The sequence below is a fragment of the Bison bison genome, unplaced genomic scaffold (assembly GCF_000754665.1).
Source record: "Bison bison bison isolate TAMUID 2011002044 unplaced genomic scaffold, Bison_UMD1.0 scf7180017864217, whole genome shotgun sequence".
Lineage (NCBI taxonomy): Eukaryota > Metazoa > Chordata > Mammalia > Artiodactyla > Bovidae > Bison > Bison bison.
In genome coordinates this window covers 3,964,848-3,975,577 of record NW_011494789.1, presented here as the reverse complement: position 1 = coordinate 3,975,577, position 10,730 = coordinate 3,964,848, and the positions used below count along the sequence as shown (strand labels likewise).

At 57.4% G+C, this 10,730-nt stretch overlaps 1 protein-coding gene across 1 annotated transcript in view; it reads left to right on the top strand.

The window, feature by feature from the left end:
• HR (hair growth associated) overlaps positions 1–10,730 on the top strand; it is a 16,500-nt gene that overhangs the window by 1,080 nt on the left and 4,690 nt on the right. Inside the window, exons 2-13 of the mRNA XM_010845458.1 lie at positions 342–992; positions 1,772–2,552; positions 3,790–3,940; positions 4,020–4,207; positions 6,166–6,330; positions 7,184–7,273; positions 7,452–7,567; positions 8,624–8,705; positions 9,252–9,415; positions 9,533–9,787; positions 10,133–10,298; positions 10,505–10,610. Of these exons, the coding sequence (XP_010843760.1) occupies positions 381–992; positions 1,772–2,552; positions 3,790–3,940; positions 4,020–4,207; positions 6,166–6,330; positions 7,184–7,273; positions 7,452–7,567; positions 8,624–8,705; positions 9,252–9,415; positions 9,533–9,787; positions 10,133–10,298; positions 10,505–10,610 (2,876 nt within the window). The 5' untranslated portion in view covers positions 342–380. The remainder of the gene's footprint in view (positions 1–341; positions 993–1,771; positions 2,553–3,789; positions 3,941–4,019; positions 4,208–6,165; positions 6,331–7,183; positions 7,274–7,451; positions 7,568–8,623; positions 8,706–9,251; positions 9,416–9,532; positions 9,788–10,132; positions 10,299–10,504; positions 10,611–10,730) is intronic.

Genomic DNA, 10,730 nt, shown 5'->3' with positions numbered 1-10,730 from the left:
GGGTTCTCACCCTCTGTCCTCCCCCATGGCTCATGACCGGTTCCAGACTCAACGAGGGCAGGACATGTCACCCTAGAAATGGTAGTCTCTGATGAGGGGCTCTGGCCCAGGTGGGCTGTCAGGTTCCAGGCACTTGGGGGAAAGGGTAACCTTCCCCTACTGGGGCATCCCACCCAGGCAGGTCCTTCGAGTCTCACATGGGCAGGTAGCATGGAACCTAGCTGTAGGTTGCCACTTGCCTTACTGGTTTGGGGTGCCTTGGTGCTGCCAGGGCGGTGCCAGGAACTGGGGTGCTTGAAGCATGTTTCTAAGCAACTCATGCCTTCATGGTTCTGCTCCAGGGACCCCCTCTGGGAGAGCCCCATGAGGGCAGGAGAGTGATGGAGGGTCCGCCCAGCTTCCTGAAGGACAGCCCAGCCTGGGAGAAGACAGCCCCTGAGAACGGGATCACAGGACGGGAGCTAGACACCCCACCGCGAGATGGCCTGCGCCCTGCGGCAATGTGCCTGGGAGAGCCCGCTCCCTTCTGGAGGGGTGTCCTGAGCACCCCAGGCTCCTGGCTGCCCCCTGGCTTCCCTCAGGGCCCCAAGGACACGCTCCCACTGGTGGAGGGTGAAGGTCCCCGGAATGGAGAGAGGAAGGCTGGCTGGCCAAGCAGCAAGGACGGGCTGCGCTGGAAGGAGGTGATGCTTACCCGTCCACTGGCATTCTGTGGGTCACCGTGCCCACCTCGCTACAGCCCCCTGGTTCCTGAGCATAATGGTGGCCATCCCAAGAGTGAACCTGTGGCCTTCCGGCCCTTGCACTGCCCCTTCCTTCTGGAGACCAAGATCCTGGAGCGAGCTCCTTTCTGGATGCCCACCTGCTTGCCACCCTACCTAGTGTCCAGCCTGCCCCCAGAGCATCCATGTGACTGGCCCTTGGCCCCACACCCCTGGGTGTACTCCGGAGGCCAGCCCAAAGTGCCCTCCACCTTCAGCTTAGGCAGCAAGGTGAGTGTTGGAGCAGAAAGGGTACCTGGGGCTCAGTCCACACATGGGGGCTCAGCAGGCCCCGGGGGCAACACTGGCGGGGTCAAACCACTCTGTCAATCCATTCTGATGAAAAGATAAAGTGGTACCCAGGTGGGGGAGGAGGCTATCAGCTCAGACAGAGTCAACAACAAGCAATTCCTTTTCTGGGCATAGCCTTCTCATTAGGTGATGTTTACCCATCCGCTGGCATTCTTCCCACCTCGCTACAGCCCCCTGATTCCTGAGCATAAGGGTGGCTGTCCCAAGAGTGACCCTGTGGCCTTTGGGCCATTTCAGGAATTGACTCACCCACTGTCCACCCAGAAGGAGACCCGGGAACTGGGGCCTCAGAATGTGTGGTCTTGTTCTGGGAGGAGGGGCAGACAAGGCCCTCTGGGATGTGCTGGTGGTCCTATGGCCTGTACCTATGGCACCTCTCCCCCACGTGGCCTCCAGGGTCATCTTGGGGATGAGATGTCAAATATTTTGAATCCAGTGTGGTACAGGGCATCACACCATCTGAATAGATCCTGAAAGCCCTTTGACTGTGCGTGGCATTAACCCTTTAGTTGCTGGATTATGGGGAGACCTGAGAAGTCCTGGGGAAGGATCTGGGATATCCAAGACTATGAGGCTGTGGAGTAGGCGTTTAGAGATCCAGTGCCTATTAACCAGTACATTCTTCCGTATTTTCACAACTCTTAAAGCCACACAGGCACACACCTGTTCTTGTCCTTAATCCCTTCTCCTCTCTTTAGGGCTTTTACCACAAGGATCCAAGCATACTCAGGCTGGCAAAGGACCCATTGGCAACTGTGGAACCTGGGTTGCTGGGCTCAGCCCCTGGTGGACATCTCCAGAGAACTGGGGAAGTGGAACACCCTTCTCTCCACCAGAGGGATGGAGAGACAGGAGTTGGCAGGCATCCGAACCTTTGCCCCCTTCTCCTGGGACATCCAGACACTGTGCCCCGGACCCCGTGGCCCACTTGTTCCCCAGGCTTGGTTCATACTCTTGGCAATGTCTGGGCTGTCCCCGGAGGTGGGAGCCTTGGGTACCAGCTGGGGCCATCAGCCACAACAAGGTGCCCGTCTCCTGGACCTCCTACCACCCAGGCAGGCTATTGCTCATCTCACCCACCAGCTAGAGATGACCCTTGTGGGCAGTGCCAGGAAGACTTGGAGGGGGCCACCAGTGAGCCCAGTGAATCCAGCGAGGAAGCCTGCAAGACTCCCGGTTCCAGGGCCTGCCCGCCCAGCCATCACACCAAGCTGAAGAAAACGTGGCTCACTCGACACTCTGAGCAGTTTGGGTGCCCAGACAGCTGCCCTGGGGAGGAGGAGAGCCCGGCAGCCCAGCTGCGAGCCCGCAAGAGGTCAAGCAGCCCCGAGGTCCAGGGAACAGCGAGCAGCCCAGCTGCCAAGCGCCCAACTGGTCCTTTCCCGGGCAGTGTGGGGCAGGGGGCCAGAGGCCGGCAGGAAGTGCTGGACTCATTATTTGGGAACAAGGCGGAGACAGAACAGTGTGGTGACCACAGAGGTAAGGGGACCGAGGTGGGGTAGAAGCGGGGACTGCTGGGGGCCCTACTTGGGAGGGCGCCACCGGAACAGGGGCTTTCCAGGGAGGTGGGGTCAGTAGTCCTTTATGAGTGGGTTACACCCAGCTGCCCCATTGTCCACCTCGATGGGATAGCTCACTGGGAGTCCCTTAGCATCTACAGGCCAGAGCCTTCCAGCAAGTGGTTCCTATTTTCATGTGCCTCCTCCCAAGTCATGGCATACTAGTGAGAATATAATGACAGGGTTCAGCGCGTGGGGTCAAAGGACCTGGGTCCTGACTTGACTGATCGGTGCTGTGTGACCTTGGGCTAGTTACTTCACCTCTCTTGACCTCAGTTTCTTCATCTATAAAATGGGGATAAAGACAGCACCTACCTCGTAAAGACTGCTGCAGGGATGAAACCATATCATTCACATGAAGGACACTAAGTAAGCACCCCATGAACAGGCATCTCTGTGATTATCTGGGCCACAAACCCAATTGGAGAATTGCCTCTCCTGAAGGACCCCTTGTCCTGCCCCAGGAACAAATGACCACTCTCTAGGCCAGCTGGATCATGGAAAGTCAGCGTGAACATTGCTGGTATTAGGACTTGGGCACATCTCAGACCCCTGTGTTACGCAGTGCCCTTCACAGAGGCTGGCACTGCTGACCCAGCCTCGGTTCTTCGGGACCACCTCAGTTTCTCGGCCTCCTGGAAGCTGGGCCTGGATCAGGACTCTTTCTCTGGCCTTGCACCCCTGCGCCTGGCATGGGTCTGTCTGCACTCTCCCAGACCTCTGTCTGCGGTGGGAAGCTCTTGGCCCCTCCACCGCCTTCTTGGGTTACTGCACCTGTGGCCTGTGTTGAAACTCTGCGGCCTTCTCACCTTCCAGCGCCCTCCGTCCACGTTGGGATTGCCTCTTCACGCTGTCACACAGCCAGTGGCATCACTGAGCCTGAGGCAGAGCCATCCCAAGTCTACACCGACTGTATCCGGAGCCCCAGCTACCCTAGTATCGTAGAGCCCACCTCGTGGCCCATCAGTCCATGTCAGGGCTCAGCTCTTTTGAAGTTTTTGGAGGCCTGCTTCCATTGCTCCAAATCAGGTCTCATAGGCCTGGGCCTAGGAGCTGCGCTGGCCCCATATGGGGGCGGGCTGGGTGCTAAGGCAGGACCTGGGGCTCACCAAAGCCCAGGAGGCCCAGATGCCCGACCTGCTGCAATGTCTCCTCAGGAACCCGGGACGACGGGGCCAGCCTGCAGGCCCCGGGGCTCCAGGAAACACCTCGCGTGGCTCCTGTGGCAGGCATCACTCAGTGCCAAGGCTGTGCCCAGGCAGCTGGCGAGACAGGAGGGCCAGCCCACTACTCCCAGCCACTGTCCAGGTGAGCCTGTTGCCCCTGGCTGCCCCCAGCACCCTCCCAGTGGAGGCTCCCTGCTCACCTGCCTCCACCCTGTCTCCAGATTGCCACTGGGAGAGGAGCAGCCACAGGAGGAAGACTCGGCAGCCAGCTCCGAGGAGGGAGGAGGGTCTGGCCTGGAGGCTGGGCTTAGCGTGGGCCTCGCCAAGCACCTGCTCAGTGCACTGGGAGACCGCCTGTGCCGTGTTCTGAGGAGGGAGCGGGAGGCCCTGGCCTGGGCGCACCAGGAAGGTGAGTGTGCCTATGGGGCATTCACTCTGCGAGGGCCTGATCCTGCAGTCAGTGCTTTTTCGTGGGGCCTCCTTCCCTGCCAGTACTGCCTGCCCATCCTGCCCCCAGCTCAGCTCGGGAGCTCCTGCCTTGCTGTGCCCATATTTCCAGCTCAGGCTCTGAGTCAACTTGTATTCTGAAGTTTCTGGCCTGGGCGGAGGATGTTGGGAAGGTGTAAAACCTGGTCTGGCCCAACCCTTCTAGAGCTTTGGGCTTGCTAGGGAAAAAAGATTGAATGCCAAGTGTCTGTAAGAGCTCCGGGAGGTGGCGGGGGAGCTCCCTGTGGCTTTGCATGGAGGGAAGGCTTCTGGGGCGGCCAGCTGTCAGGCCCTGGGAGGCTGGTAGGACTGGGGCCAAGGTTAGAGGTGAGCAGAGTGCGAGGTGTTCAGCTAGTGCCTCTGGCTCCAGCCTCTCCCTCCTGTTTGTTGTTGTTCAGTCACCAAATCATGTCTGACTCTTTGCGACCCCATGAACCGCAGCACGCTAGGCTTCCCTGTCCTTCACCATCTCCCGAGTTCGCTCAAACTCATGTCCATTGAGTCAGTGACGCCATCCAACCAGCTCATCCTCTGTTGCCCCTTCTCCTGCCCTCAATCTTTCCCAGCATCAGGGTCTTTTCCAGGCTCCCTTCCATGGGATCCTGGGAAACACACACCCTCGGCCTTGTCACTCCCTGGATGAGGCCACAGGTGGTTCCCTCTTTTTTTAATTTTGTACTGGGGTATAGCCAAGTAACAATGTTGTGATAGTTTCAGGTGGACAGCAGAGGGACTCAGCCATACATATACATGTATCCACTCTCCCTCAAACTTCCCCCCCAACCAGGCAGTGGTGGCTCCCTCCTACCCAGAAAGTCCAGCCCCTTCCCCTCTCACAGCCAGCTCCTGTCCACACTACCACTCCCTCTGCCTGGATTCCCAGCACACCTCATCACTGTCTGCGCAGCTCACTCGAGCTTGTCTGCTCCCTCGGGCCTTGGCACTCTCAGTTCCCTCGTCTGGAATGCCCTTCTCCTCCCTTCCTACCTGGTGAATGAAAACTTACTCATCACTCGGGGCCCGTTTGGGCAGCTGTCCCCACCCTCATCCTTCCGTCCCACTCATAATCTAGCAGCCACCCCATGATGCCACGATCACTGCTGTGTTTGTGGGCTCATCTCTCGCCTTGTGATGTGAGTACTGGGAGGCCAAGCACCAGGTTCTGACCAGCTTTGAACTACCAGCACCCAGTCCGAGATGGGACAAGTGTGTCTAATGGGTGTATGAATGTCTGCTCACCAGCGATCTCCCACCTGCCAGCAAGTGCTTAATTTGAAACTCTGGGTGAGAGAGGGAGTAAGGTTTCCTCTTCTGAGATATAGAGGAGTCCCTGAGGAAATGGGCTTCCCAGGTGGCACTAGTGGTAAAGAACCTGCCTGCCAGTGCTGGAGATGGAGTAGAAGCAGGTTCAATCCCTGGGTTGGGAAGATCCCCTGGAGGAGGGCATGGCAACCCACTCCAGTATCCTTGCCAACCCACTCCAGAATCCCATGGACAGAGGAGCCTGGTGGGCTACAGTCCATGAGGTTGCAAAGAGTCGAACATGACTGAGTGACTTAGCACACATGCCCCTGAGAAGACCCCACTGCTCTGGAGGATGAGGGGATGAAAGGTTGTATAGGGTGGATCTGGAAGCCCTGGGACAGGCGTTGAAGGGGCACACTGAGCTGTCCTGAGCTGTCCAAGCTGTCCTTGGTTGCAGATGGTGGTGCGGTAGAGGGGCTGTTGAGTAATCCAGGGTGACTGCAAGAGGCCTGTCTCCCTTTGGGGGTAGCCCCTCAGTGGACACTGCCCCTGTCTGTGCATCCCTCCCACATGAGGTCCTCAAAGAGGCCACTGGCTTGAGGCCCCTCTGACCCTGTTCTCTCCTGTGGTTAGCAGGCCAGGCACCAGTCGGGACTGAGGACGACCCAAGCCTTCCACGCTGCTGCAGCCACTGCCACCATGGACTGTTCAATACCCACTGGCGATGCCCTCGCTGCAGCCACCGGCTGTGTGTGGCCTGTGGTCGCATGGCAGGTGCTGGGAGGACCAGGGAGAAAGCAGGTAGGAAAGGAGCCGGGGGCCTTGGAAGGGCTGCTTTAGAGTTCATGGTCAGGGACTTCCCTGGTGGTCCAGTGGTTAAGACTCTGTGCATCCACTACAGGGGGCACGGGTTCAATCCCCAGTCAGGGAACTAAAATCCTACATGCTTCAAGGCATGGGCCAAAAAAAAAAGAGTTCAAGGCCATTTCTTGGCTGAGTCTCCCCAGGAGTCTTCCTCCCCAGCCTGCTCAATGCTCCTTGGACCAGACAGTTTCCTCTCCAGATCAGAGGGCCATGCCTGTGTTCTAGCCCACCCTTGAAAGAAGTCACATGCCTACTCTCTGCCCCTCACTTTGCTCAGCTTGTACCTTTTTAAACCTTACAACACTGTGAGGTGGGTATTATTGCCTCCATGTTCCAGATAGTAAGAAAAACTCACGTTAAGTGACTTGCCCAAGGTCACACAACAAGTAAGTGTTAGATCCAGGATTTAAAGTCAGGTCTTCTGATTCCAAGTCCTGCTATGTTCATGGTTCTCAGCTTTCTCTCCCTTGGCTCAACTCGGCCACCTCAACACTTGAAGTTTCCCAGTGTTCCAACAGACATGGCCAAAAAGAGTTCCAGGGTCAGAAACCTTTCGGAACACTGTATTCTACATGATCATCTTGCAATGCACTCAGCATATTAAAGGCTCTGTGTTCTGCAAGCAGAGGATCTTGTGTCACTATGGAACCCAAGTTTCCCAGAAGGCCCATGTTTTATAGATTGTCAAGGTCCCTGATTGAAATATCACGCCCTTGCCCTTCTTCCCTGACCTTAACCTGGGATTACCTTGATTTCCTGACCCACAGCTTCTGCCTTCCCACCCCAACAGGCTCTCAGGGACAGTCCACGGAGAAGTGTGGCCAGGAAGTTGGGCACAGTGCCAGTTCCCTGATGCTCACCCAGTTTGTCTCCAGTCAGGGTGAGCTCTCTTGGAGGGGTGGGGTGGACAGAGGGCAGGTCCAGGGGGAGACCAGCTTCCTGTGTGGATGTCCCTCAGCCCTATCCTATGTCCTCCTGGTGAGTGAGGCCAAGCAGTGTGGGAGTGGCCCCCTGTCTGCCATCACTGGCAAGTTCCATCTCCCCTCTACCCCTTACAGCTTTGGCAGAATTAAGCGCTGCAATGCACCAGGTCTGGGTCAAGTTTGACATCCGGGGGCACTGCCCCTGCCAAGCTGATGCCCGACTGTGGACCGCTGGGGATGGGGGCCCGCAGGTAAGAAAGCAGGGCATGGGACAGGGCGCTAGCCTGTGGGGCCCAGGATAAGGCAGTGTGTCTTCAAATCCCTGACCTCGGCAGGGTTTGGTCCTTCGGTGGGAATGAAGAGGGATGTGGAAGCTGGGTGAAGTTGGGACACTTGTCTTCTTCCCCTGGGGACCAAGATGCCTGGAGTGAGCTCGAGTATCTGCCCCCACCCAGGCCCCAGAAGTCCTCACTCTCTGCCTGCCCAGAGCTCCCGCCTTCTTTGTGTGTGTTCTTTCTGTAACTGCTAGAGTTTCTTCTCTCCGCTCCTGGGAGCACGCGCCTGCAGGCAGAGTGTCCGCCCAGCTTCTCAGCATGCGCATGCGTTTTTTCTTGTTTCCGTTGTGTCTGACTCTTTGCGAGTCCATGCACTGTAGCCCGCCAGGCTCCTCTGTCCATGGGATTCTCCAGGCAAGATTACTGGAGTGGGTTGCCACCCTTCTCCAGGGGATCTTCCCGACCCAGGGATCAAACCCACGTCTTTTATGTCTCCTGCATTGACAGATGCGTTCTTTATCACTAGCGCCACCTGGGAAGTCCTCTTCTTAGTATTCCCTGCACCTAATACAGAGCAGGTGCTCAATATGCATTTCAGTTTGTTTTTTTTTTAACGAAGTTCATGTACTTACTATAAAAGTCATATATTCAATAAATAGTTTAGAGAACGGTTTTTGTCTATCAGATACTCTATACATTCCAGCTGTGGAAAATGTGAAAGATATAGATAACACAGCAATGGCTTATAATGTCACCATTGTCGTTTTGACATATTTCTTTCCAATCACTTGCCTCCATGTGTATTCCAGCCTCTCTTACATAGACTTTGGATCCGGCTGCATGCATGAGTCCATGGGCAACTTTTCTCCACCTAATGATCTATCATATGACATTCTGCTCCTTGTAAACACCATTTTAGGACTTACAGGGGCCCACTGTGAATACTTGGGGGTTGAATTGGATTGAGCTGCATTTGCCGTATTTACATTTCTGATTGGATTGCGGGGGGCGGGTGGTGACTGGGTTTAACAGAAGGAGCCGATGGAGAAAACTCCCCCAACTCCACAACCTTCCTGCAACGGGGAAACCAACAGGACCAAGGACATTAAAGAGGGTGAGCAGCCCCCTGTCCCTCACTCAGACTGTGTCGGGGAAGCTGAGTCAGGTTGGAATCCCCAGGAGAGATTGGAATTGCTTTAGCCATCCCCACCCCCATCACCATTTCTGTCCTCAAGTCATCCTAAAGAAAGTGGTGTGTGTGCGTGTGTGTGTGTGTGAAGTCACTTCAGTCGTGTCTGACTCTTTGAGACCCCATGGACTGTAGCCCACCAGGCTCCTCTGTCCATGGGATTCTCCAGGCAAGAATCCTGGAGTGGGTTGCCATGCCCTCCTCCATCTAAAGAAAATCAATCTCAGTAGAATCTAGGACAAGACTTCTAGCTCTTCTCCGTCCAAGCCCCTGATCTGAGTCCCTCGTTTGGAGAGGTCCTAGAGACCCTGCCAGGAAAGCTGGTGGGAGGCGAGTACATCTAGGGCAGAATTGAAATGGGCAAGGCCAGCGAAGGCTGAGCAGGCACAGCCAGGAGATGAGGGAAGCATGTTGTAGGCAATGGAACCTCTACAGAAAGGTGAAGCCCTGCACCCCTCTCCTCCTTCACAGAGACCCCAGACTCCACAGAGACCCCGGCAGAAGACCGTGCCAGCCGAGGGCCCCTGCCTTGTCCCTCTCTGTGTGAACTGCTTGCCTCCACCGCTGTCAAACTCTGCCTGGGGCATGAACGGATACACATGGCCTTTGCCCCTGTCACTCCGGCCCTGCCCAGCGTGAGCAAGGGCATGAAGGGAAGGGCTGGGGGCCCGGGACCCAAGCTGGGCTGGCCTCCCCTGTAGGCTCAGGTGGGTCCTGAGTACTCCCTCCCCTCCGTACCTCCCTCCCCGCAGGATGACCGCATCACCAACATCCTGGACAGCATCATCGCGCAGGTTGTGGAGCGGAAGATCCAGGAGAAAGCCCTGGGGCCGGGGCTGCGGGCTGGGCCAGGGCTGCGGGCCGGGCCAGGCCTGCGCAAGGGCCTGAGCCTGCCCCTCTCCCCCGTTCGGCCCCGGCTGCCTCCCCCTGGAGCTCTGCTGTGGCTGCAGGAGCCCAGGCCTCAGCGAGGCTTCCACCTCTTCCAGGAGCACTGGAGGCAGGGCCAGGTGAGGCTCCCAGCTCTCATGGCCTTGCCTGAGAGGCCTGAGGGAGGCTGCCTCCCTCTCTTTGGCCCCGTGATCCTCAGTGCTCTGTGCTTGCCTTGAGGGGTTACCCTAGTCTTGCGGGCTGTGACGGGGTCCCTGGTGTCTGGGTTGTCTGTTGGGCATGACCACCCCCCTCCCAATACACACAGGGCCTTTGATCTTGAGGCCAAGGCAGACCTGGTCAGTCACTCAGAGGGAACAAGGCTGGTCCCCATGCCGTTCTGGTGCCTGAAAACATGCTACAGTCTGGCCCCATTGGGTACCCCCTCCATTCTCCCCATGTTCCCCTTTCTTTCCCCACTGCAGCCTGTGCTGGTGTCAGGAATTCAGAGGACACTTCAGGGCCACCTGTGGGGGTCAGAAGCTCTCGGGGCACTTGGAGGCCAGGTGCAGGCACTGACCCCCCTTGGGCCTCCCCAGCCCACCAGCCTGGGCAGCGCAACATTCTGGGAGGGATTCTCCCGGCCTGAGAGTGAGTATCCCAGAAGAGAGGAGAAGGAGGGAGCCTGAGCCTGGGGTGTGGCAGTGGGCAAGGCCGTGGGGTCTCAAAGTGGACCTGGGGGCAGCTAGAAGCAGAGCCCCCTGCAGAAACTAGATTCTGTCACCGCCATGGGAACAGGGCCCTCTGGGCCAATGAGGTTTCTCCCTGGGCCAATAGCTGTTCTGTCTTCCCACTAGGTCGCCTGAAGTCAGATGAGGGCTCGGTGTTCCTACTGCATAGAGCTCTGGGGCACGAGGACGCCAGCAGGTATATGGTGCCAAGGGCTGCCCGGGCCTCCCTGCATCTCCTGTTTGGGGGGGTTACCCTAGTCTCAGGAGCTGTGATGGGGTCCCTGGTGCCTGAGTTGAGTCTGTTGGGCATGACATTACCCTCCCCCCTGCCTCCCCCCCACACACACACAGG